This window comes from Anopheles coluzzii, chromosome 2, assembly GCF_943734685.1.
Source record: "Anopheles coluzzii chromosome 2, AcolN3, whole genome shotgun sequence".
Classification (NCBI taxonomy): Eukaryota; Metazoa; Arthropoda; class Insecta; order Diptera; family Culicidae; genus Anopheles; species Anopheles coluzzii.
Window position 1 is genome coordinate 33272439 of NC_064670.1, and position 27242 is coordinate 33299680.

Below are 27242 nucleotides of genomic sequence, written 5' to 3' on the forward strand. Positions count from 1 at the left end.
GAATGTACAAAGGCAATAAAATCAAAAAGCAAAAAAAAAAAAGATTCACTTCGGGCGCCTTACTCGAAGTAGGCTATGGAGACACAGGACAGCGTCTTCTTCTTTATTTTTTTCTTTGCTCAGTTTTCATACCGGACATGCAAATGACCGAATCCGATGAAAACAGCACGTACACGTACGGTGTTGTAAGGCAATTTATCTACCCTCAAACCATCTCGGAGGAACAAAAAAGTGAAGCCCATTTTTTATTACAAAATTACCGCTGCGGACGAAACGTGAGGATGAAAGTGCATCAAAAGCGCAGTGAGAAAAACGGCAACCCATTCCAGACACTTGTCAAGCGGTGTCAAGCTTTCTTGCTGGCATAATTTCCAATTAGAAAACGTACGGGGTAGCGGCTGCGCAAATCAATAATTTAGCAAAGAAGCTCAATCATTGCGCGTTTGCCGGCAAGGTTGCGATCGAGCCAATGGGGGCGCAATCTTCCGGCGAAGGTTAGTAGTGTGTGCATGCGTGTCAAAGTCCGGTGGCGGTTTTGGGGGGTGGAGGGAAACAGCGTTTTACCTGGGATTACCAGGTGGGGACCTTAAAATGATCGATCAGCGAGGGGGGGTTTAAAGGGAAAAAAGCACACGCGCAAGCTGTGCGCGCTCACGGGGCTACCTAATGGGCAGAACGCTTGACGGCGGCTCGCCCTCCAAAGTGCAACACTCCAGCTGCAGTGTTCCGGCTCCGTTGCACGACGAATCGAATTTGACAGTTTCAAGGAGCTTTGTGGCTTTGTGCGTGGAAAGTCGTGTAGAAAACGCTGGTCGAAAATGGCATGGCCGGTTAGAAGTTCTGCATCGAAAAGGGCTGCGCTTCATTAATCAATCCAACCGTACAAACGCAACCACACTGTGTCACAGCAGCACGCTTATTGCAACAATGTTTGCACAATGTAAAAATAAAACTGTGCTTTGCAATTCCCTCAGGTCGGCCTTCTTCTTTTTTTTTGGGAGGGAGACTTTCGGTGCAGTTTAGATAAGCTTAAACCGCACAATCGCGCAGAGTCACACAGAGACACGGAGCGCGTTTCGGTTTAGCGCACCTTACCTGGTTCACACTTTCGAATTGGAAACTCTTAAGCCACCCACCGATAGGGACAAATCCGTCCGCCGGTGACAAGATAGAATGGATTTGCTGCGGGCTTTCGAAAACAAACAGAACGAATCGAAACGAAAACATTAATCCGCCCGTTCCAACGGTGACCAACGGTGGCCTCGGGGACCGCATGGGGCGCTTTTCACACTCTCGCCGCGGCCCGGATTTAGGGCCCGGACACATTGAGGCTGGAAAATGCTCGCTGGAATGCGCAAGGGTGTACGTACAGTGCAGGTGTTTTCCGAATGCACCGGAGTGTCAGTGTTGTTGTATGTGTGTGTGTGTGTTTATGTTCTAATCGGGCCAGTGTGCTTTTGATTCTTGGTTCGCATGATGGGTTGGCATGGGAACGAATAGCGAGAGAGCGGGAGAAGAAGAGAGAGAGAAGCGTACAATCAAAACGTGAAAGTACGAGCGGCGCGCCGATTCAATAGAACTGCGCACAGAAACACGCCGCGCGCACCAACACTCTGCCAGTTTCCGTTTCACGTGCCAATCGAACACGTCGCGGCACATTTGCCCTTGCCCGTATGCCTATGCCCGTACCCTTTGCAGCCCTCGCCCTCCCATCCGGTCCCATCGGCCGTCCGCTGGATGCGGCACGATTAAGAACCGCTTAAAGCGGCGCATCGAGGCATAAACGTGCAGCTACCTTAAACAGTGCGTGCCAAGTGTTTGCGCCAGCACAGAAATGCGATTTGCATTAGACGAAAATTGAGTTATTTGTTTTGGTTACAAAAAAAAATTAATTAACTTTACTTTTCAATTTAATAAGTTTATTGTGAATTCTTCCTCTTTGGTACAACAACTGTTGTCGGTCAAGGCCTGCCTGTACCACCATGAATGGGCTTGGCTATCTGTAGCTTATTGATTTATCCATAGCAGGATTGTCAGTCCAACATACGGTTCATATGAGATTTGAACCCATGACGGGCATGTTATTGAGACTTTCGAGTTGATGAATATATTATGGGACCACTTCAATACAATTAGTATTGTATTGTCTTTATTGTGAATTAAACTACTTATTAATGTGGCTTTAAACTATGTGTTTCATTACAAAACAAATTTTAGCTTATTACGGTTTAGAATCGCTTATTATGGCTTAAAAAACGATATATCACTGATTAGAGTTGTTTGATAGACTTGAAACCAACTAAATGTGAAAAACAACTTGACCATTAAACGTAAAATGACATTTTTATAGAAGAGAAATATGAAAACATCCATCCTTATGGTTTAAATATTTACGTACAATAGCTATTTATTTGACGACTTTTGCAATATGTTTCATTAAGAATCTTTATAGTGGATTTTAAATCAAATGTTTTTTTTATTATTTAGATTGGATACTTCGATATTTTTATTTTATTTTATTTTTATCTTATTAATTGCTCGGCCACGTTGGGTTACAGCAATAGTGCTTACTGACTATAGTATACAATTATTCACGAAGGAGTTGGAAGGAGTTTATGGTACGGAAAAGGAGCGAAGACGGGATCGGTAGACAGGATAGGATATGTTGAAATCGAACAGATCAGAAGTACTATTAAAAGACGACATAGCTCTTACAAAAGGCTCATTGCGAGCAAAACGTGTACGACATATAGGTAACTGGAGACGAAAACGATAACGTAAGGTGCGACAAGGTGCATACAAATGTAAGCGCGACAGAAGTGAAGGAGTATCAATCGTATTGAGCAATATGCCAGCGACGAAAGAAGCCTGAGCGACCGAGAGGCGGTGCTCCAACTTGGCAAGGCCTAATAGAGTGCATCTATCGTCATACGAAGGAAGCGGAATAGAGTGATGACCCAGCGACCTACGAAATACGATCCTTGTAAAACGTCTCTGGATCCTCTCAATCCTTTGGAGCAGAGATAGTTGAACAGGAGACCAGATGACACAGGCATATTCCAGTACGGAACGGACCCAACACAATAAAGGGACTTAAGACAAAAAGGATCACGAATTTCAGTGGACATGCGACAAATATAACCAAGACTTTTGTTGGCCTTGTTGATGACATAGTCCGTGTGCTCCTTGAAAGAAAGACTCGGGTCAAAGAAGACGCCAAGATCCTTAGACAAGGACGCACGGGGAATAGGGGCATCACAGACACTATAAGCATGAGTTATACTTGTGGAAGATCGGAAGAAAGACAAGACAGAACATTTTTCAGGACACAGGACTAAACCGTTAGAAGCACACCATGTAGAGAATTTACAGAGCCAGGATTGAAGGACTAGACAATTATAAGTTTCAGTATAAGTTAACAACAACAAGACCTTTGATCAAGGAACAAAAAAAAGTGGTTAAAAGTGAGAATGACGAACTATATTATTTAATAATTATGAAGCTGAAGAAGCATATGTAAAATGTCATATATTTTTAAGAGCTAGTTTCACTAAGGTCGGTTTCGTGATACTTGTTTCTAGGTATATAACCTAACAACAAGCCGAATATACGTTCATATCTTAATTGAATCGAACAGCCCATATGCAGGACTTGATATTCTGCTATAAGGAGAAATCAATCAAGTCACTAGTATTTCACCAAATCCCTCGCTAAATCCATTTCACTACTATGGCTGTTATTATTCTACTAAGCATCTATTGATCTTTTGATACGACTTAATCCATATTTTGATGTGACTTTTCGTTAATTAAATGACTGATTAAAAAAAGTCTTGATTTGAACGTCAAACAGTTTTACAGTAACTTATGAATGACCTAACATAATGGCTTAATGTTGTACGACAATGTTTGTACTATACATATTAGAAATGCGAGGATAGATTGAACTCATGAAATATACAGTACATTCATTAAAAGCATAGTTTTCTTTAGCTTCAATCGTAGTCTGTCGGTAAGTCCAACGTTATATGGAGCTGACTATCTATAACTTATTTTAACCTACAGCGCGATAATGAGTGCTTTGTTTAAGGAACGATAAGATGCCGATAACGTCTTCGCTCTGCCTTGCAGGCGCAGCTATCTATTAAACCATTTAAAAGAATACCAAAATAATTAATAATTCGTAGGAAATCAGATGATTACAAACAAACATTCCTTTCATAAATACTTATTCAACAACTATTATTTGATTCTTATCATTCATTGATCGTTCTGCTAATGAGGAAAACTGCCAATGTAAACGATTACTTTCGAATATATTATTCATAAAATCCCAATGTCCATCGGTGCCAAAATTGGTACCCCACTGTACCCTCTCCTATGCGGGCTCTGTAGCTATGCACTGTGTCTGACGATCCGTCTTCTGTCTGTCTGCGACTATCGCTACATCCCGTCGCCGTCGCACGTGCTCGTGCCGTCCGTCGCCCTCTCCGTGACGCCCTTCCATTGACAAACCCACCAACACAACCCACAAACACTACGCAGGCAGGTGGATGCGGGTAGCTGCGATGCCCGCTGAGTGTCTCTGGCTGTGTATGTGTGTGTGTGTGCGTGCGTGCAGCTGATTCGTGTGTTTGTTTACTCCGCCCGTCCCGTCCGCGTGTATACGCTCGCGCTCTCTAGCCGGCGGCGAAGCAACACGTTCGACGTAAGCGCGACAATATGACGGGCTCACGCTCAGAAGTGCGCGGAGGCTCCCATATCAACAAATGCGCGGCCACATTCATTCAGTTACGCACCGCCGCGCAGTAAACATCGCTCCGTTCGCTGTTTCGTGTGCCGTACTTTGTTTTTCTCTTTCCACTTGCTTTCCGTTGCTTGCGCGGCCAGCATACGCTCTCACGCGCGCTTGGTGGCGGGCAGCAGGTTTAGCAGCAGCGAACGCGAATCGCACGCAAGAGAGTTTGCGAATTTTACGTGTTGCCAAAAACAAAGTAAAAAATAAAAACGTAATCTTGTGCCCGGTATACAAATACATACACATATAGTGCGCTTCTGGGTCGATTCGTTGGTGTGTGATTTCTCGCGCGCGCCTGACTAGTATTCGCGAGTGTATTGCGCGTGAACGTGAACGCTTGTGTGAAAGAAATAAAAGCTGAGTGATTCACGACCTGCAGGTCTGAACGGCCTTTACAACAGAGCACGCCAGGGGCGAATATTTCGCTCTACTCGCAATCTTTGCATTTTCGGGGTAGACACCTCGCGGGACAGCAGTAGTAGTAATAGTGGCAGCTCGCTAGTTAGTGTACGAACGTCCGGTACACTGCTGTCAGCACCACACAACAGGCAGTTGCCAACGGTTACCGAGCGACGGTTTGAATTAGCGCGAACCGGAGGGGTTTTTTTTCCCTTGCACGCGTAAATTAAACCCGGTCTCAGCGCAACCCGGTTAGCACGCGGCAACGGCAAGGTATTCCCAACACGCGCAAGGTGGGTGGGCAAAATCCACCGTTCTCCGACTCCTTTGCCGGACAGCAAAAAGTGTGAATTTCCGTCTCGATAAAACGGTTTCCCTTCCGTTTTGGTGACGTCACGTTACACAGCATCAAGCTACAGCCTTCGCGCGGTCTCTGGCCTACTCACCAAAAGAACTGTCAAACTGCCGTGCGCAAAGGAGGCGTTTTGTTTTTGTTTATCCCCTTTCGCTGAACTACGTCTTCTCCACACTCTGCGCTCCCGCGATTGTGAGAGAGAGAGAGCGAGAGCGTACAAAAAGGGGGAGAACGAGAGAAAGTGCAAGAGAGCGCCATTTCTCGACACAAAATTTGACAGGTTGTTGTTTTGCGAGGGGGTGGCGAAAGGCGCGTGTCACGAAAAAGCCCAACCTTAAGGGCAGAGGGCACAGAGCAAAGCAGGAGACACATATTTTTCCCGACCCCGACAAGCAGAAAAGAAAAAGCAATCAAACGGAACGATTGTTATGTTCTGTAGTTTACAAACAAAACATTGATTTGACGCGTCCACAGTAACAAAGTGTGTGCGTGCGTGAAGTTTGTGAGAACATCAACAAAAAAAAAGAAGGAGAAGAAGAAGTCAAAAGGACGAACTCGTCGCGCACGGGTCGGAACAGTGCATCTTTGCTCGCCCCACGTTTGGGGGAAAATAAAGCGAAGCGAACAAGTGTGACGGCGACGAGCCGTTTTCCCTCCGAGTGAGTGTGTGTGTCTGTGTGTATATGCTGAAATTGTTAGAACAGAGAGAAAGTGATCAGTTTTAGGGGGGGAGGAAATAAACGGAAGAGCATTTTGAGTGAAGGGCGCCCGCGCTCCCGTGTTTCTGTGTGTGAGTTTGTGTTTGGTACGGGAAGGTTTGGGCATAAAGGAAAAGGAAAATACAATTTTCCCGAAAAGTGTACAATCAAGCAAGTAACGCACAAAAGCCCCACCAAGGCAAGAGAGCCCACCACCGTCAGAGAGTGTGAGAGAGAGAGAGAGTGTCACATACACGCGACAACGCACGACAAGGGATATCACAAGCAGCAGCAGCAGTGACAGTAGTAGTGGTAGTAGTAGTTGTAGTAGCAGTAGCACAAACAGGACGTACCCGAGTTGGCCAAACGGAACGCCAACGCCACCGCCACAAGCGCCCGTCAAAGCGTCCCACCAAAGGTGGTAGTGCCCTCCTCAAACGGGTGGCCACCGAAAAAGGGCTGGGTGGCTTCACCGAAAGAACGAGTGCGTGTGCGTGCGTGCGTGTTTGTGATTGTGAAAAGGGATGCCCCAGAGTAGGTGTTCCAGCAGCTTTTGCGTGATTGTATAGTGTGTGTGTGCGTGCGTGCGTGTGCGTGTGTGTCGGTGTGTTCCTGGGTTACCTGTGCGACCAGCGGAAAACACGGCCCTCATCATGAATAAGCTCGACTACGATGTAGATTGCTTAGAAATAAGGTAATTAATAAGGTTGCAAACCGACGATCCCCGACGAGAGTGCATTAAAGGCGGCAAGAAACGACGAATGTCGAGGCGAAACCTTCCCCCCCCACGGCGATTTCCACGCACGGATTTATTGATTACGCGCGTCCAAAGGGAGGAGTGGAGACGGGGTGGTGAGGCTGGTGGCCACATCGAGCCCGTGCACAAAAACCCCGAGCGAAGAACCCCCGTTCTAGTGTCTGTGTGTGTGTGTATGTGTGTGGGTGGAATGTAGAAGGGGAGATGAAAAGTGCCCGACCCACCAATCCCTATAATTTTCCACCCGTTTCGCGAGCGGTGCGGTGTGTACTATTGCTTCAATTGTTTTAGTGCATTTTTGTGTTTTTTTTTGGATTTTGCTTTTCGTTGTGTGAGTGTGTTTGTGCTTCTCTCGCACACACGCGCGTGTTTTTTGTTATTCCCTCGACCAACTTTTGCTCAATTTTCCTCCCACTCAAGCGTGCTCACGCACTTTTTACGCTCACGCAGCTCCCCAACGCAATAGTAGGCAGTGAAAGAGAGAGAGAGAGAGCGAGAGAGACGCAAAACATTGACAGTTTTCCCTGTGCACTTTCCACCGCTCCCTCACACCCCAAACAACAGTCCCAATTGTGGGAAGCATCCTTTCATTCAACAAAACTGGCCGCCCTTCCGCGCGTCGTCGTACAATTTGTGCTTACGCTCTTTCGCTCTCTCTCTCTCTCTCGTACGAGAGCGAGCATTTTTCCGATTGTTTTCCCAAGCACACACAGCGACAGTAGGAAGAGAGACGAATTGTTTTCTGCAATTTTCATCCCACACAGGTGGATGGGACAGACAGATGGGCAAAGACCTGTCCGTTGGCAGGGATGGTCGGGGGGATATTTTTGCTCCTTGAGCGTGTTCTTGTTTTCAAACGCTCTCTCTCTCTCTCTCTCTCCCTCTCTCACGGTCTCTGCCTATTTGTAGTTTGCTATGATTACGCCTTGCACACTGCACAGAATCACACATCGCAGAGCAGTGAAGAGTTCGCTTTTTGGCGTTTCGCAAACAACTAACTAACGTACCCCTCCCGTAGTAGGTGTTGGCTTTTTTTCGGTGGCGTTTGCGTTGGTTTCGTTTCTTCGACCAAGCAGGCCGAGAAAAAGTTCCAAAACTGCTCACAACTTTGTTCGCCCCCCTTAAATCACTGTGCTTGGTGTGCGTTTAGTTTGAATTCGTTTGTAGCGTAAAGTGAAAAATCCATCGCAACATCAAAGGCGCACCACCCTCGTCACCACCCAACAGCAGCAGCCACCCACACACATCGATGGTGTTGTAGAGCAAAAATGTGTGCCGAATTTTCCACCCTCTAGTGTGTTTGTTTGCGTGTCCGTGTGTGTGTCTGTATAGTAGTTCCCTTTGTGTCTTTGATGGACGAACGGTAAGCAGTGTGGGTGTCGTTTCTGTATCGTTTGTTGCAAGTGCAAGTGCAATATCAAACGAGAGGTTGCTTTTTTTGCACTACCGCCTGAGAGGCACTGAAAATAGTATCAACCTCTCTCTCTCTCTCTCTCTCTGCCTCCCCAGCTCTAGCAAGACGTGTTCGGTTCGCTTCCCTCCGTGCTAGCAGACCGTGAGGCTGCGACCATAGGCACGGGTGGGTGCGAAACTATGAAAAAAGGATGCCCACACAGCACAGTGGCAGCCCTCATAGAAAGTGCTCCAAGAGCGTACTCGATTCTGCTGGCCTGTCGCGAATGCGTCATTTTGCCATCCGTTGCATGCTGTGCTCCACAATCTTGCCTTTTGCGTGCTAGACGGCATACGCCTCGCATTCTTGTCGCTATTCTTGCCCTCCTTGCCTTCTTTTAACGTTTCGCCACTGAACGATGAAAGTGAAAGTGACACAGAGACTGAGATAGAGCCAGCGTTCTAATCGTTATCGTTTCTCTTCCTTTCTTTTATTCCTTTTTTTGTTGTTGCTATTTTAACGCTCCCTCGACGCTTCGCTGCACCGATGACGACCTCGCTCGATGGCGATACCAAACTGGCAAACGCAAAAATGAACCAACACAGTGACGACCTGATAAGCATGGCCGAGGACAATACTCTTGGTAAGTGTTGTGGCTAAGGAGCAGCAGCAGCAGTAGGCGTGCACGCGCGTCAAATGTCTAATGTTTTCCTTTCTTTCTTATTTGTTTCTATCGCTCTTTCTCTCCCTCTCTCTCTCTTGCAGGTGATTTTTCACATATCGACGATGACCTACAGTTTACAGTGAAAAACGATGGTACATTTGCGTTTGCTTCCACCGGCACGTCCCCCACACATAAACAACCTATAGCACCGTCAACACCATACACGTTTCCCGCTCATTCGCTCTATCTCTCTTGCTCTCGCACAATCCCGCTATCCCGCTATCGTATCTCCTATGCAACTCAACCTACCTCCGAGATGCACTGCATCTCTCCAGCCCTCTGCCTCACACCCCCCACCCCTAGTTCCCACCCAACTACACACGAGAATGAAAGTGAACCCACCGGTCGGCTAAGGGCAAGAACCGTGTCCCGGCACTACTCGTCAGCAAGAATTTCGGTCACCCAGCACCCGTTTGTTGGTGTTGTGGACGGGCACCACCGTGCACCATGGGCCATCGTCTCGTTACACGCTACGACACCGCCGCCACCCTCACCCGCTTCGTCGCTCTCATGTGCGGCATGTGCGTTACTTTATCAGCCACCAGACCAGTGCACCATAAAAACAGGTGGCGACACCATGCGTCTCCTTCTTCTCACCCGCCCCACCCAGGAGGTGACTGTCCTCTGCATGAAAAGCGGAGGACAGGCTGCCGGGAAGGGGTTGCCGCGGTGCAGCGGGTTTTTATTGCAACATCATATCGTGGCGAGCGTGCGCCGCCCTGCGCTGCGCGCACATTTGAGCGCTATGCGTCGCAGCAATAACTTATATTGCCTCCACTCGCCTGTTCGTGTGGTGAGATTATCGAAGGACCGAGCAATTGTTGGTTTGGTTCGCTCGTGTTAACAGGCGCAAAAATAGCCCCGAAACAATTGCCGACAGTGTGTATGTGTGTGCGTCTCTGTGTTTCCGGATGGGTTCTAGTTTGCTGTCCGGGATGTAGAAACTAGAGGATGGGAAATTTGAAAATAAGTAAATAACGAAAGTAAATTACTAATAATGACTAGCTAGAAGCAACTGGTCGTCTGAAAATAGTAAAATAATAGTTTAAAGAATAATTTAAAGTAACTAGATAAAATACGGGATTTTCCAGAGGTTCTCATGATTGTGGAACATTTTCTGCACTCTTTCTTACGACCATCCTTTTTGGACAAACCCAATAGGAATTTCTAATGAGCCTTTTCAAAAAGGGTGCCATAGAGTCCAATTCCTCTGTTGTAAAGTTAACTTCCCAGAAAAAAGAGTCAAGTAAGGCATTGGTCTGATCTTGTTGCGCGCAACATTGTTGCTGACAAAATGTATAGATTTGACAGCTAGCGCAACTTTGCTGCTGACCAAATTGAAACCAATTTGATTTTTGTCTCGCAACATTTTCTATTTACCTTGGTCATGGTAATCGCGTGTATGAAATGGCACAGCAGCAGTGTGCGTTTTGTTGACATCCGCTAAATTTGGAATTTAAGCATTTGTAATACATTTTTTGGTGTATATATTATTATTTCAACACTTTATTAAGCAAGTGAATGATACAAAATAAACTCTGAGCTGTTCATTGCCCTACTTTTTAACGCTATACAATGTCAAATCGAAATGTTGCCAGCAATATTCATAGACCACCTCAGCGGTATGTTTCCGAGCAACAATGTTGCGTGCAACAACATTAGACCGCTGCCTAAGTTGAATCTTCAAGGGACCGTCAGTTTAGAGAGATATGCATGTTGAGATCACGTATCCAAGATGCGAAGTATCCAAGACAACCACGAGAAAACCCAGGCATTCTTGAACCAATATTTTTGTGAGCTGTCTTTCAAAACTCATTTTTGGCCAAAAATTCCGCATGCTGAAAAACCTACGGATGTGACAGTTTGAAAAAAATGCTGTTGACAGTTTGTACAAGGGTTTGGCAGCAGGAATTGTGTGTCCGCGAAGTGCATTTTCAGCCTTAGAGAATTAAGGCTATCAAATTGCATATGCATCTTAGTGCATATTTACCTTAGAGCGATATCAATCTTGAAGAGACATTACATGTATGGAATATGACGGGACCATACAAATGTTTATCTTAATTAATTCAGCTTGAAGAGACTACACCTTAGAGAGCTTTCACTGTAATTACAAGTTACATGTGATTCTGATATTAAATCTATTGTGTAAAAGAAACTAGTAAAAAAACTATAGATCATTGATTAATTGAATCGAATTGAATTATTCAAAACTTGCAAGATGTTTTTCAACAGCTGTCATTATACAGTTATTACTAGCAACGAGTGATTAATTACAAATAACTAGTTTATCATAACTGGTCGGTGGAACGAATTTTTCAACCTAGAAAAAAGCAAAAGAAAAAGGCAAAACAAGTTTTTTTTCAATTAGTTACTGATTTCTTGGTAACTAAGTGTTTGTACCAGTTACAAAAGATTATTCGCATCGCTATTAGAATCACCTCTAGTGCTGGATGCCTCCCCGGGGGGGAGTGCGAGAGCGAGCGGGTATTGAGTTTTCGCTTTTACTTCTTCCCCATCTTCATCTCTCCTCCCGCCACTAACTTTCCTACCACTATCCTTTAGCCGTTTACACTACACCAGCGCACCACCACCCGTGTCACCCGTGTTTCACGTTTGCGTGTTGTTGATGGACCAGTAATTTCTCATGTTATTTTTTTTCTTTCCCCCTTTTTTTCTTTCCGTTCTCTTCTTTCTTTCTTCATTCTCCATCTCTCACAGGAATGCTCGCACTAAGATTAATACAAGTGGCAGACAGTTTAGATTCACCTAATTTTATCACAGGATCTCCAGCTAGTCCATACCCAACGCTAACAAACTCCAGCAACGATCCCAGTCAATGTAAATTGAAACCTTTGTTTTGTTTGTTTGTTTGTTTTTGTGTTACTTTTTTGTTTCTTTCTCTTTTTTTAGTGTTCTTCTTCTGTTCCGTTTTCGTTTCCTTCTCTTTTTATGCGTGTGTATTTGTGTGTGTGTGTGTGTATTTATGCATTTTTGTTTCGGTTTTCGAGTAGTTTATAACATTTTGTTATCTTTCTTGCCCGTAAAAGAAATGTCTTGCTTCTTTATTGTTTGTAGTGTGTATGTGTGAATGGTTGTGTATTGTTATTGTTTGGTTTTATTGTCTCCGTCTGTGTGCGTGATCCTTCTCGCGGTGAACCGTCCACTAATAGTGCACTTTCTCTCCTTTCTCTCCCTTTCTCGTACCCGCAGGCTCTTTTCTAGTGTTTAAGAAAAACAACGACAACGTGAAACAGTCCCGCTCTGCCAACAGTGTCCGGGGGGTGCAGCGATCCTCCGACTGCAACGGTGACACGAACCTAAATCGAAAGGTAAGTAACAACACCGCAAAGAGTGTGATTCACGCGAGTGAGAGAGCCCTTCAAAGCTATGAATGCACGAGGGCGAGGGTGGAAATTCCGACTAGCCCAAGTCAAGAAGCTAGCTCCTGCAGCACACTCAAGAAAAGTGGGTGACAAACAGAACTGCAGCACACTGGGCAACCTCTTTAGCTTTAGCATCGGCTGAGCATGTGCGCTGCGCCCACTCCAAACGCGGTCACGGTAGCGTGTGTAACCTCGAAGAATGTGCCCTGACGCTTGCCATGCGTGACCCATCACGTCGGTGGACGCCGCGCACACTCACACCGGCCAACGGGCCACTGTTTGGTTGGTGTTTGTCCGTTCTTATCCTTATCTTATCTGCAATGGAGTGTTAAAACACTTTCTTCTCATCGTCATCATCATCCTGATCCGGAGCAGGGTTTGGGACGGTACGGGCATTGGGCAACCGAAGCGACCCGGTCAAATCCCAAGGTCCGGCCGCCGTCTTCGAGTGTCGTTTGCAAGTTGCAAAATAAGAAGCAACAAAAAAAGACGCCTTTACCACAATCAAATCATCCCACCGCCATGCGTATCGGAAAGCCTCGATTTCCTGTCCCTTGCAGCAGGGGATGTCCCAACAGCGGGGAAAGCCAAAAGCGGCCGGTGTACGGGGTTGTGCCCAAGAATGTGGCCTAACCCGGACTCATGCTTGTGCGAAACAAGAACCCTCCGAACCGTTGCGCTCGCGCCTTCGGTGTGTCTGTTATCAAGAACATTTGCTGCTTCCATTTTTTTGTCCATCAAAGCACTGGCCTTGGTGACAGTAAAGCGTATGTGTGTGTGTGTGCGTCGGTGGCCGCGAGGCCGCGTTTCCACACACGAGCGCGTGAGGGGCACTTACGTAAACGAAAAATTATACTTTTGCCACACAACCCTCCCCCCGCACACACGGTTCGTAAACAGATGTGGCCAGTCCCCTGCCGTAGGGGGTAGGAAAAACTGCCCGCCGCAAAGATTGAGCCGAAGGGAAACTGTAACCACGGACGGAACTGCACCGAAAGAGCGAGAGAAAGATAGGGGAAGAGAAGGTATTGTATTGTTGATATTCAAATTATCATTATCGTACGGCTTTGGTCGTTGTCACTGTCATCATCATCGCGCCCTAGTGGCAGGCGAGCAGTGAGGCACTACGGCTGTTCGTAATTTCTGCGGAAAAGGGATGAAAGACACGGATGGTGAGGGGAAGTTTGAGCCGCGAAGTTGGTGGAGGCGGTGGTGGCGGTGGCGATCATATTATAGCTGGAGTGTGGCCCTTTGCGTCTCTCCCTCTCGCCGACCTCATGCATCGGCTTTTCAACTGATCTGTCCTAATCGTTTTGCTGACAGCTCGATCTCACCCCTTCGCGGCGATCGCCACCACACGATGGTGCCACCATTTTTCATTAGAAGGTTATGTTGCTGCTATGCTTTTACCTGTACACCTTGCCCACTCAACCTCCCGCTCTTCCCATCCGATCTAGAGCAAATAAAACGTTTTTAGTGGACCCGTACTAATTCGCTGTACAAATTCGTGTTAGCGTCCACGGGGCAGTGAGATTGATCGAACAAAAAACCTCACAATGCGATTTCACTTTACGCCGCCCGATGGGTGCTCGGTCCTCAGGGAGGGTCCGTTCCACGCGGAAAATGGAGGCAGGGAGTCGGCCCCGGGCGTATGATTGTCGCATTACATCAGACATGCAAAAAAGCACGGACGATAACGCAACAATGTGAGCCAGCGCAGCAGCCGCGCAGCCGTTGTCGCGCGCGGCGCAATACCGGCGTGGCAACGCGATCACATCAAGGCGCTACCTGCTGCTTAACGAGCTTCACTATTAATATCACAATGTGGTACGGAGACAACGGAGGCAGTGGAGCGAAAGATAGGGCCCGCACGGGGGAGCCCCAGGATGGAATATTTATCCTTGGACTGTTTTGGGCTGTGATCTGGTTTTGTCCGGCGCCCATCATCGCCTCCCTCAACTGTCCCTTTTGCTTATCTACAAAGTGCCACACGGGGTGGCCACACGCCACCCCATCAGGCTGCTCTAATCGAGTGTCAGGGTTTTCCGGTGTTTAGCGGGTGCCGCACGCTTGTGCGCCCCTTGGTAATTGTGTCCATTTTTCGATGGTTCTAGGACGTCAGGGCATCGAAGACCACAACAGGCTCTTGGTGATCGAGTGACAGTGGATCAACGTTTCTATGCCATTAACCGAGGCCGTTGGTGAGATATGAGTTGAGTAAGTCTGTAGCATTTAAGAATAATTTAATAATTTGCGCACATGTAGCAAGGATGCAAATGAGACACGCGCCGCAAACCCTTTGGATAAATTATTTCCGCTGCTGCTCTACCTTTCGGAGTGTGATTACCCCCTTATTTCCATTGTTTGTGCAGGAAAAAGGCTGGCGGTATTGTGCCGCTACAAGAAATAATCCAACGATGACAAGCCACATACACGTGGAGGCCAGTTGATAAGTCTTATCACTACTGTATACCGTCAATCGCCTACCTTGTCATGCAAAATTGGAAACAACGAGTCATCATCTCTCTGCTGATGCTGTTTTCGTGTGTCTGTGTATGTGTGGTTGAATCCTATATCATCAACTCTCCAAAATATTTGCCATGTATCTGGCTTTTAATAATCGAAATCTGAACAACTGAAATTTTGGAACTGTAATGGGAGATACTAGCGATTTGGTATTATCTTCCATTATCTTGCTGCTCAGCATACAATTCTACCGAAGATCGGTTAAAACGTAAGCTTAATAAACTTTCCCGTTATTGATAATGCTGATTGTAGTCATATGCAAATTGCCCTTTTAGATATCAGTAAACTGAGAAAAAGCCCGAGTACTTTCGAGCAGCAGCTGAACACATGAATCATTTTTATTTGTGAATGTCTCAAACAAACCCTTCAATAGTGAAGGAACTGCAAAACAACACCCTACCGATCACGATCAATACAAGCTAACCTATCCCTTTTTACGCTCAATCAAGTCGTCTGACCGATCCTATCGCCTACGAGCAGCTCATAGCTTAAAGTTCACCCCGCACGATGGGGACGGGTGATGTGCCGTGTGGAGTTAAGAACGTTCTTACCCTCGTGCAAACCCTTTGATCCGCGGCAGCCCCGCAGATAGATGTCGCGGTACCCTCCGATAGCTTACAAGTGTGCGCTCTGCTGCTCATTCATTCACCTGTTTGGATTTGTTTCCATGCCACTCCGATGCCCACCGGAGCTTGCACCGCAGGCGGGCGCGTGCGCGCTCGCAACCGCTCACACTGTGCGAACCTTGACATGAATAATTAAAACATCAACATCAGCCGACGACGTAAAGCGAAAGTCACCGGTATGACCTACCCCGCCGGTGATGGTGGTTGGGGTGGTTGGTAGTGACCCACGAAGAAGGAGCCCAAGAATACACGCTTCGGCAGAGAATGGTGCCGCGTCTGGTCACCGGACGTCTAGTGTCCCTCTCCCGGTCGGACCTAGATAGATCGCTTGCAGCACCAGCACCAGCAGCAGCACAAGCAATTGCTGGGAATTCTTCTGAAGCAGCGCACGCGGTTGCTACATTCGATTTCTATTGAAGCAGGCTGCACGCACGCCCGCACGCACCACCCAATTGCATGCATCGATAAAGTTCAAGGCTATCGACTAATCAGAGGGTCTTACTTCCCCTCTCCCTTTCTCTCTTTCTCTCTTGTCCGTTTGCACCCTGGAGATGCTGGAAGAAGAATGGTCCGCTCGTACGGGGTCATTCAAGATTGTCAGAAGTTTAGGTATAGGGTCTCCTGGGGGGGGGGGGGGGTCTGAAGGCGTACATTGGTCGTGTATTCTCACGCCCTGGCCGACCTCCTCCCTCTCCCTTTGGCCCTTTCGCAGGCAGTTGGAGGTGTCGCGGTGTCTAAGCTACCTCGTTCTATATTTCTTCGGTTACTTGTCACACGCGCACACACCTGATACCCTTCCACCCTGGGGGTGGCCTTTTAACCTCTGACGTTTTCGATTAGACCGGTGACGGTGCGCGCGACACAGGGCATTAATTAGCAATTAACCAGCACCACTGTCACACACTGGCTTGCCAGCCGGCAGCCTGCTTCCGATCGATCAAACGATTTACTTCCACTCGCCGGGAGTGTAAATGACTGCCATGCGTGCGCACACACACACACACACACACATACAGGTGCATACAGTAACATACCGTCCATGCAGAGAGGTCGCTAGTGGAACGAGTCGCCACCATCTTGGTAGTCGCAACGTGCGAGTAGATCTATCCGATCGATCTCGTCAAGAACACGTACCACGCGTCTGGGGGCACAAGGGGGGCCATGCCGACCATGCTAACATGTGTGTGTGTGTGTGTGTGTGTGTGTGCGTGTGTAGTAGTAGCTGCAGCAGTAGTGCTTTTTTGTTGCTGTTGGGCTTCACTACCTTTTGCCGCCCCCGGGCACGGCGACGGTGTCGACAATGACGACGAGGACTCTCCTCCGGTACTAACCGAAACTGGTTATTTGAACTTGCCGATCGGCGGCATCGGCCGTTGGTGGTCGCGCGCGCGCTCGCTCAGCTCAATACACTATCAAAAGAGCGCATAAAAACCACGCAGCCCGCGTATGCATCGATGTCGCGCCAAGGTGAATGAAATAGTGCGAGAAACAGCAACGAAAACGAACGAACAAACAAAAAAAATCGCATGTCGCACAAGTCGCGCTGGAGATAAATGACCAGTCAGCGACAGTGACTAGGAGGAGTGCGCAATAGGGGTGGTGCGTTGCGGTTGCGCTTTTGCGCCAAAAGTGGCACGAGGAGAAGGAAAGCTTGCTGGTGGCTGGTGGTGGTCCTCTTTGCTTGCCTCCACCACACCACCTTCTTAGGGTTGGCTAGGGCTGCTGGTCGGAGTTTCTGTACAACGGAACCAAAAGGACACACATACACAGATCCGGTGGTTTGGGCTGGTGTGCGTCGGTACCGATAGTAATAAATGGGATGTGGATGGGCTGCTAGATTATGCCGTGGGCAAGCCGGGCCGCCGTTGGCATCAATCAGCATTATCAGAGGGTTGGGAGGGCGTTTTTTTGAACGTGCGGGCTCGTTGACAAAGTCGATTAGAAATGGGAGAAGCGGCTGGAAAAACGTGATCGACGTCGTGGAACGGTTGATACCATCATCATCACAGCACACGATTATCAAAACCACAGAATGGCATACTTTTGTGGGTCGTTTCGGTTGTGGATCGTTAATCAAGTTCAATAATTTCTTACATTTTTTACAAAAAAAACCCAAAATACCACTTTTCGCTGACGGTTCTTCACTTCTTCTCACTCGCAGCAACAGCGCGATGATCGGCGAAGGGCGAACCACAACGAGATCGAGAGACGGCGGAGGGACAAAATCAACAACTGGATCCACGAGCTGAACAAAATCATCCCCGCCGAGCACATGAACAGCCCGTCGTCCGAGACGCAGAACAAGCAGAACAATGGCGGCCAGGGCGAGAACCTGTCGAAGGGCGGCATCCTGGCGAAAGCGTGCGAGTACATTACGCGGTTGAAAGACACCAGCGACAAGCTGACCGAGTGCCTTGCCGAGAAGGACCAGATACTGCTGGAGAACCTGCAGCTAAAGGAAAGCATCAACCAGCTGCTGGCGGAGAACAAGCGGCTCCAGACGCAGCTCCAGTTTGCGCTCGAAACGAACGTGAAGCTCGAGTCGTAGCTACTAGTGGTCGGTACTACTACTACTACTACTTTTACTAGGGAGCATCAGCAGCAGCAGCAGCAAGATTCGGTCGAACCGATACAGCCGCTGGCGGAACTGCTGCTACAACAACATCAGCCTCATCATCTTCAACAAGATCATCATCATCTTCATCACCAGCAGCAGCAGCAGCAGCAGCGTCATCATCTCCATCATACAAGCAGCCAGCAGAAAAGCGCACCCCAACAGTCTGTTATAACGTATTGAAAAACGTATCAAAAGTGCATGGACAAAGGCAGAGGCATGAGCGAACCGAAATCTATCACTTGTAAGTACTATGAGCCCGTCAGGAAGAAAGCATGTAACATACACACACACACACACGACAAATATCGTTAAATGAATCAATTTGATCGCTAAAGTGGTAATTACGCGGGATCGATCGTTTGGTCACAGAATATGTAATACGAAACACGTGTAAAGCATGTCGCGCATGGTGCAGGGGTTCCGAGGGAGTTGGACAGCAGAACAAAAGGGTAAACTTAGATGATCGAACATGTGTGTGTGTGTGTGTGTATCGTTGTATGTATGCACAATTGTGTCAGAGACCCGTATTACTGAGTTTTTAGTGTCATCAGAGCGTGACACAGTGGCAATAACGCTGGGCAATATCGTGCGATACTGTTGTGCCGTAGGGCAGGTCCCTACAGTGGTGGCTGTGGAAAATTTGTAGCACAGAAAATTGGTGTAGTAACCATCAAGTAAGATAAGGGCAGGGGAGTAGGGGGAAAGGGCCAGGAGAGCCAACCCGTATGCAATATCATTATTATCCGTTCCGCGCATGGCGTCGTGTATGTATGTTTTTTTTAATCTTCGGTTCGGAGTTTAATGTCGCTTTTAATTCCCCCCGCCGTCTACTGAGTCGTACTCGACCCCGTAGGATGTAGTATCATATCTAAGTCAGCTAGCTCTAGTAAAACAATAGACGGCGACACTGTCACCCGATCGGGATTGTTTTTTGTTTGCTAAGCAGCAGATCGCGCCAGAATATTGAGACGATAGGGAAAGAAGTTATTCGGTGTGCCGTTTTTTGGGAGGTTTGGGATGGGATACAGCAATCCCAGTAGGCGAATATCATTTTTGCTGTTAATGTTCCTCGATATCGCCTGTAGTTGTTACATTGATCAGTTGTGCTCGGGCTCGCTGCGGATCTGCTAGGAAAAACTAAGCCCTTATAGTGCGCCACCATCGCCAAATAATCGATCGAAACTCGCACACAGCACCATCATGTTGAAGTCTGGCCGTGATGATGCGGTAAAGCATTGAACGCATGTTTGCTTTTTAAAAAAAGGCCACTCTTTCCGGTGATACGATCTTGCCGTTCCGAAGCTTGCGGCTTACTTTTTTCCTTCTTCTAGACCATCATCTCCGTCGCAGTCGTGGTCGACATGACACGCACCCGGAGTAGTGTCCGATTGCTGATAGGTAAACGAGTAAAGGAGTTCGTTTCAATTGCCGAACATGGCAGCATGACGATGGGGCATATGAATCAGCCGAAATGAAGCCATTGTTACGAAGGCTAATCTAATTCTCGAACGACGCCGGATGACTTGGGTCCCACAAGACTGTTGTCGTTGTTGCAAGACTCAGTTTTTGACTGAGTCTGCGCCCACTCCACTTGCGCCCGTCTGCTGATCAGTCCATTGGCCACCCATAGCACAGCACGACAAGAACACGAGATGATGACGATGATGAAGATGATGATGATGGGAAGAGAGATGGCTTATATCAACTTTATCAAACCGATCAATTAGATCCTGAGTTATACAGCGCTAGTTAAGCCCATCTAGCATCACGCCCGTGGCAAGGGCGCCGGGGAAGAAGCAGAAGCAGGAGGATAGTCCGGTATTTAAGCTTCCCCAATACGCTACTCAATCGATTGGTACGGCCCCCGTTTGATTTATTTCTTTATGGGTACCCACCCCGCCACGCCGTAGGACGCGCGCGTACGGACCTGCTGGGAGAGTCTCCCGATCAATTATTCGGCGACCGAGCGGTGGGACCGCCTTGGGGCCACCATGACGCCGGCTAGTGTGCTAGCGGACACGGCATACGGCGGGTGCGTGTGAGATAATGTTCATTCATATGACTGCGGTGTGACGTAGGTGGCCCCTCGAAAAGATAGCCAGCAGGAAAGGCTTAGATGGGGGACGGGGTGAAGTTGCTTTGTCCGATCTATATTCCTCCCCTATTCTTCGCTGTTTTTTCCTTTTTTGCTTTGCTGCCAGCGCGTCTCATAATCTTGACGTTGACAATTATGGCGCCAGCGCACATTTCGTACGCTTATCACTCATTATTTTTGCTTTCCAGTCTCGCCCCTACTTCCCCTACTCCCATTCATCTCATGGTGGAAAGGGGACGCTAACGCAAGGGAGCTCTCCCCGGGGTTTTCGCCTATCGTTGGCCGTCGCGCTCTTGCTCTTGATGTCACAGAAAGGGTTGACAAATTTGCCATGCATGGATTGCACGGTGCCCTCGCGCGCGCCAACAGCAAGCGACTGGCTGTCGCTCACCGTCTGAACATGTGTGTGTGTGTGTTATCTTGCCTGGAGGAAGGAAGGAAAAGAATTCCATCACCCATTATCTCGAACGCGGGTGTCTCTCGACCGTCCTATCCTCTCCGGTGTTGCCGAAGCAGTTTAAAGTCTCCGGCTGTGATGTGGAATGCGTCGCTGGAAGGTGACACGACACGATCAAAGCGCGGTTGATGTAATGAGACGCGTGTAACAGCAGCAACAGTTACGGAAGGCTCACCCGTACGTGCGCTACGTAATGGTGACCGCGGCGGCGGCATTTGCATTCGAAAAATATCATAATGTCGCTCATCCCGGTTCTCCAGGAGGTGCGAGTAGGAATATCCGGAGGGTCATTATTTAGATGTGATAAGGGGGGGAAGACCGTCAGCATTGGGCGTTACATCGGAGAATCGAAATGTCAGTCGGGAATGCTTGTGTGCGCGATCGGTTTGCCCTTTAGCTAATTGCGCGCTTCGATTCAAGGAATCCAGCCTTCCAGTCCACAGCCCATCTTGCTAGTGCCCATCCATTCCGAATCGAATCTACTCAAGCAACGTGATCGATGCGGCAGGTTCGCGCGCCCTTCACGATGACGGTGCGGTGTAGCTATTGCTGCTTTTTTGCACACTTTTGATCGGTATCGTTCAAGGGCCACCTTCGGGGGATTGATTATCGGAATACAAAAGGCTACGACACACACACATGTAACCAACAAATCACCAAAGAAAACCGAAACAACACTCAGAAGGGCCAACGCGGGGCCCCATCGACGACGTCACCGATTTATCGATATCATGTTCACTAATTGTTATTTCTTGTTAAATACGTGTTTCATGAGCATGACATTATTATCTATCCAACTTCTTCCTTTACCCTTCTCCCCCCCAACGGTGTGGTGGGTCAAAATGGGGATAATTTGATGACGATTTGGTTTGGGTTTTTGTTGTTGTTGTTGTGTTTCAGTGGAAAACAAACCACACGCGACCCACGCGAGCCCGAGGGCACGTTCCGGCGGTTGACGGTGTTGTTGTTGTTGATATTACTGTTCTTGTTTTTGATGTTTGTGAGCGTTGTTTGCGAGGAGGATGATGGCAACGACAGCGGCCGGAACCATATTTTGAACCAATCTTCTCTCGCCCCAGTTGTGTGGTCCCCCCGCGAGCGCGCGCGCGCGCAGGCCCCAAGGAAGATTGGTTTGTGGAAATGACAATAATCGAACTCGAAATTGCACCGACGATCGGATGCACGATGCTCCTCCGGTTCCGGCTCGTTGTAGATGGCGAGGTGAAGGGGGTTGTGACGATGTTACTACATCTTAGTACATCGGGCATCGAAAGGGGACATGATGCAACTAACATCCTGACGTCAGCGAATACGTCATCAAAACAGGGATAAAGACGTCATCGATGACGGAGATTCGCGGAGACAGTTCGCAGAGCAGTAGACAGTTTTGTGTTGTATTGAGCGGAGCAATTAACCCTGCCAGACGTAGTATTGTTTGTTCCTCGTAGTTAGTGTGTTAGTTCTACCACTCCAAAATCACGACCAAAACAGGTCCCGCGTGTGATGATCACAATGGAGGGGAACCAAGCCAACAGTTCTAACACAGCCGTTTGTACATAGCAGATGCTTGGTGGAGTTGCGTTTACAAAACAAAAACAGGTTCCCATTTTTCAAAGCCATATGACACGCTGTCTTTATCGATCATCTGTGAGTTGGAGATCTATGAGATCATTATAAAGCGTCGAAGAAGCTATCGCCCAGATCTGTTCCACTGTTCAATTAGCATCTTGATCGGAGAAAAGCTTGATGCTCTTGGTTGCCTGAGAGCGTGAAGATCAGAGCTTGTCGAGGTGATCCTAACGCATAAGTAAACAGTGGCACCCATTCGCACATTAGCCATTCAACTTTTTCAACCTTATGTTGTTTTTTTTTTGGTGCGCAAACAAAATCCCTGTTCTAAAAAGACTAGACCCTTTTTTGTAGATCTTACCAAATTCCTAGATTTCTTTTCCATTGGTTGCTTAGTCCCAGCCCAAGTGAACACCCAAGTGAACACTGAGGTCCATTCGACAGGAAAAGATGCGATTGATCAGAGGCATCGAGTCGTAAGTCTACAAGCTACGAGACAGATTGATTAATAGAATCCCCTTGCGGGCAAGTACTTATTAAAATGCCAGAGCGGCCAGAATGTGCTGCAAACGTTTAATTGGACCAATCGGGGAGGGCCGGTTGAAAAGCAAAAAAGTGATGTGTGCTTTGCGGGTTCTCTAGCAGTACGACCACCCTCGGCCACATTATCTCACACTGTGTGTCACATTGTGTTTGGCCCGGGTGTGTGTGTGGAGTGTACGGATTTGTTGTACGAAGCATTAGAACGTGATAAATGGGATGCGCCGTGGGTTGTGGAGTTTAAACACACAGCTTGAGAGATCAGCCGTAACGGCTGATGGCGCCCTAGATTTGCTCACAAAACAATCGAGCCCACACAGTGGTGGACGGATGGCTTAAGCATTGGAGCTCCCTGTATACAGACGGCCAAACATACACGGTGGCGTTGGTGAAAGATTTACAATCGTTAAAAGGTACTGGTGGAAGACGGCCATAGGCCAAAGCCTGGGGTACTATCTTGCCCGTTCTAAGTCAACCAGGTATCAGAGCAGCAGCAGAGCGTGTGTGCAAAGTCGGGTGTGCAAATCATGTGTCACTAGAGGATTAGTTGGTGTGTGAGATTGGAACCGAGTTGTGGCGAGGATTTATAGTACGCCAGATTAGAGAGTATACCCCTGTTGGGTCCTGGTGCTGGTGATGAGTATCGTCGCTGTTCGCTTTCTGCTCGGTAACTTACCTAGCCTGATAGTGGGCATGGACGAGCGCAGTATCAGTATTTCCATTGGTAGTAGCCTATTCTACTTAGCATGATGTATTAGTTTGTTGTTTTTTTTTTCATTTTTTTGGCGGGTAGACCAATCTGTTATCTAATTAAATAAGACGTAAATTCACGTGCGCGCACACACACACACACTTCCGACCGTTTAAAAAAAAACAACATTTAAGGTCACCAAGCAACGGGAAAATGGGAAGAATGGTGTTACGTTGCCATATTAAAGAATTTTAGTTGGTTTTTGGTTGGCTGCCTGTTGCCTGTAGAAGTCGCCACTACGGTTTACTGCAGCTGCTGCTTACACCCTTTTTGAACAAAAATCAAGGGCGTGAGACGAACATGCGTGCAATTGTTTTTACATTCTTAGTTGCTAATTAAACTTTGGTGTAAGAAGTGGAAGAAGTCGAAGAAGCTGTTATCTGTTGCTTTGTTTAGATGTGTAAGTAAGCGTTAACTTTGCTGCATACGTTTTGCTAGTGATACACAAAAGCCCCGTCACGCTTTTCTTAGCGCAAGCCGTTGGGAGATGCGTGCGAGATACACGCAGCACATTATAGGTAAGAAGAATGGTTACACTTAGTGCGAAAAACCGAACCAGTACACCAGAGCTAGCGGTGACCCAATTGAACTGATAAAAGAGCGAGAGGGGTAGAGAGAGAGAGAGAGAGAAAGGGTGCAGTTACAGCATTACTGAATTGTAGTAGTATTTTGCGCTGCGACACGTTTTGGTTCTATTTCTGTTTCCGTTTTTTGTTATCATTGTTACGTAAAGCATTGTTAGGACCCAACGGCACAGTGGACACAGTGTGGGTCAGCCCATTTACTAAGGTTTAAAATATTAACAAATGCAATAATAGTGTTACGTCGTGTACGGAAGTGGCCGAGGAAGCGGCTGATGCGTGATGGAATCGTAAAGTATTCACTGTACAAAATGTAGTACAGCAAAAGCAGGAGGTTGCATTATTTACGCGGTAGGATGTGGGGTATCAAAACAGTAGCGAGTAGTTGAAGAATGCCGCCTTAAGTGCAACTGAGAGTAGGAAAAGGCCAACAACGATATCGACCATCATATGGTGTTAGGAAATAACGGTTAATTGGAGAGAGCGAGAGAGAGAAAGAGAGGGCGAGAGAGAGAGAGAGACGCTCAAAAGTATAAATTGAAGAAAAAAAAGCAAATAAAGAGAATAAGTCGAAGAAGCAAGATAACGAAATCTAATACAATAATTAAATTATAATTAAATAATTAAACAAAAAACAAAATACAAGTGTTACTAAATTATTGCTATTACAATAATATTACTTAAAAGAGAAGAAAGCGACACGAAAAAAACACGAAACAAATCAAACATGAATGAACCATTGTATTATCTACTAAAAACTAAAAAGGAAAACCAACCAACAAAACAAGGAATCGCGATAAACATACGTTCGGCTACAGTTTACAACTAAAAATGAATAAAAAAAACAACAAGTAAAATAAAGTAAAGTTAGCAAAACGACAGGACAAGAATATACATATATACATATAGAGAGAGGTTATAGAGTATATATATGCAGAAAAAAGACAGATAAAAAACATATAGTATATTATATTATTACTATTATTATTGACACAGGTCGCCCGAGTGTTGTGAAGTATATAGTAGAAGCAAAACAAACAAAAAAAAAACAAGCAAAACAAGACACGGCGGGAAGTGCGCAAAGAGAGAGAGAGAACCGAGAGAATCGAATCGAAGCCTACGATATATATTATATATATATACATATACCATATACAAAAAAAACTTTCATCACTTTTGCTGTATATTCATCGATGTAGTTCTATTCATTCATTTTGTTGTGAGAAAACGTAACAAACAGACTAAACAACCAGCGAATAAAATAAAACGGAACGAAACGGGAAACCCAGAGCCGGTGTAAAGTCGAGAGGGAACGTAGCGCACGTCGTTGATGCAGCACCTTTTTCCACAGCAAACAGAGCAAGATGAGAGAGTAAATCGAAGCGATTTCAATGCAAATTATCACCACCCAGCAGAGATGAAAAATTACAAAACAAATATCCAAACGATCCACAAATAGACTTAAAAAATATATTGAAAAAACACCGACATATTAGACAGAGCAGAGGAACGATGAGATGCCATCGCAGACGATATTGTTTTTGTTCTTTTGGCTCCCCTTTAACAAGGTGGTGTACGTGCGTATCCAGTGCGTTTGTTATCGATTGCAGGTGACGACTGCAGGTGCGAATTAAACACATTAAACCTAACCCCGAAACGGAAGTTTACAGCAAAAGCAATGTTACAAACCTACTTCCTCGCACTCGCACAATGTGTTATATAAAACAAAAAAGGTGAAGCGCGAGCGAATGCGTGTGTGGGGCGCGCGAAAAGCGCAAAAAGACATATAAAATCATTCAAAAATAAAACAAAACGTATTTACCGAAATCAAAGTTTCAAATTATTCCTAAAACAATACACTAATGAACTACGCAGATATTGTTAAATTAATGATAATTACATAAACCTACCACACAAAATTGGGGGATGGATAAAACCGATCGGGGACTGTTTGTTTGTTGTTCGTCTGGCGGGCGGGAGGTGTGGTAGCAAATAAGCAATTGTGAAAAAAGAAAGGTGAAAAACAGTGACAAAAACACACACACACACACACACACACACATACAGAGTCCCCGAAAGTGGAAAGCCATAGAACAAATCAAAGCAAGGAAGAAAACACGAAAGAATAGAACAGGCGACATGAAACGAAAACAGTAAAACAGAAAAAAAAGAAAAGACATGAAACATTAAAACAACTAAACAAGCTGAAACAAACTGACTTTTAAATTGTTAAATCCACCTTCACAACCAGTAACCGAAAGAATTGGATTGTTGGACGGAAACAGCACGTTGCCATTGGCGAAGCAGCAAAGCAAAGGTAGGTGCAAGTGTACCTAGTAGTGCTGGTGCCCCGGAAACCGGACGACGATGCAAAAAGTAGGCCGTTGGAAACGGTGCAGCAGCCGGGTGGCATCTAATGTCCAATGCAATGTGAAACAATAACGCTAACACACGCACACAGGGCTGTCAAAGTAGACAAACACAAACGCATACACAGAGCAACAACTAGCGACAGAAAAGGGGAACGGAAAATTGGTGCTGCCAAAAAGCGAACGAAAGAAACGATGAAAAACGTTGTGTAGTGAGAGTGTGTGTGTGAAAGAGACAGAGAGGGATTGTTACGCACGCGATTCTAAATTTCTTTTTTTTACCAATCTAATCGTAGTAACCATTGTTTATCCTTCCAAGTCAAAATAAGATGTTTCTGGAAACACGAATTATCCCGTCCGAACGGATATTCGGGTAAACTTGGGAGGATAATTGTAGTATAAAAGTAAGCCATATTTTGAATAAAGCAGGATTCAAACGCAGAAGCTCTTGGAGTAAAGAGGTTTAATTCTAAATATCCGAAATAGGACAGAGCCCCTGGATTTCCGAGCCAAACACCCCCTTCCGTCTGCATAGGCTTCCCAACCTTGGATCAGAAGCAACTAGCGGGAAGGACTGGTTAGTAGGCGAAGTATCAAATACT

General features: G+C 46.7%; 1 protein-coding gene across 5 annotated transcripts; it reads left to right on the plus strand.

The window, feature by feature from the left end:
- The first annotated feature begins 4621 nt into the window (after positions 1-4621).
- Positions 4622-26887, plus strand: LOC120950741 (upstream stimulatory factor 1-like). Of its 5 annotated transcripts, XM_040369005.2 has the most exons (7): positions 8030-8324; positions 8516-8585; positions 9005-9042; positions 9165-9215; positions 11845-11964; positions 12337-12455; positions 17823-26887. In XM_040369005.2, the coding sequence occupies exons 3-7, from the start codon at positions 9021-9023 to the stop codon at positions 18207-18209; spliced, it is 699 nt and encodes a 232-aa protein (XP_040224939.1). In that variant the 5' UTR covers positions 8030-8324; positions 8516-8585; positions 9005-9020; the 3' UTR covers positions 18210-26887. The 5 variants fall into 5 exon arrangements, with proteins under 5 accessions (XP_040224943.1, XP_040224937.1, XP_040224940.1 ...); XM_040369003.2 differs by lacking the exons at positions 8030-8324; positions 8516-8585 and adding an exon at positions 4639-6943; XM_040369006.2 differs by lacking the exons at positions 8030-8324; positions 8516-8585 and adding an exon at positions 7876-8023.
- Positions 26888-27242: the final 355 nt, after the last annotated feature.

Excerpts from the sequence above, each read along its gene's own strand:
- LOC120950741 (XM_040369003.2), top strand. The coding sequence starts at position 6,903 with ATGAATAAGCTCGACTACGATGTAGATTGCTTAGAAATAAG. Across the intron at positions 9,043-9,164 it reads GGCCGAGGACAATACTCTTG|GTGATTTTTCACATATCGAC; the intron begins GTAAGTGTTGTG and ends TCTCTCTTGCAG. Across the intron at positions 11,965-12,336 it reads CAGCAACGATCCCAGTCAAT|GCTCTTTTCTAGTGTTTAAG; the intron begins GTAAATTGAAAC and ends TCGTACCCGCAG.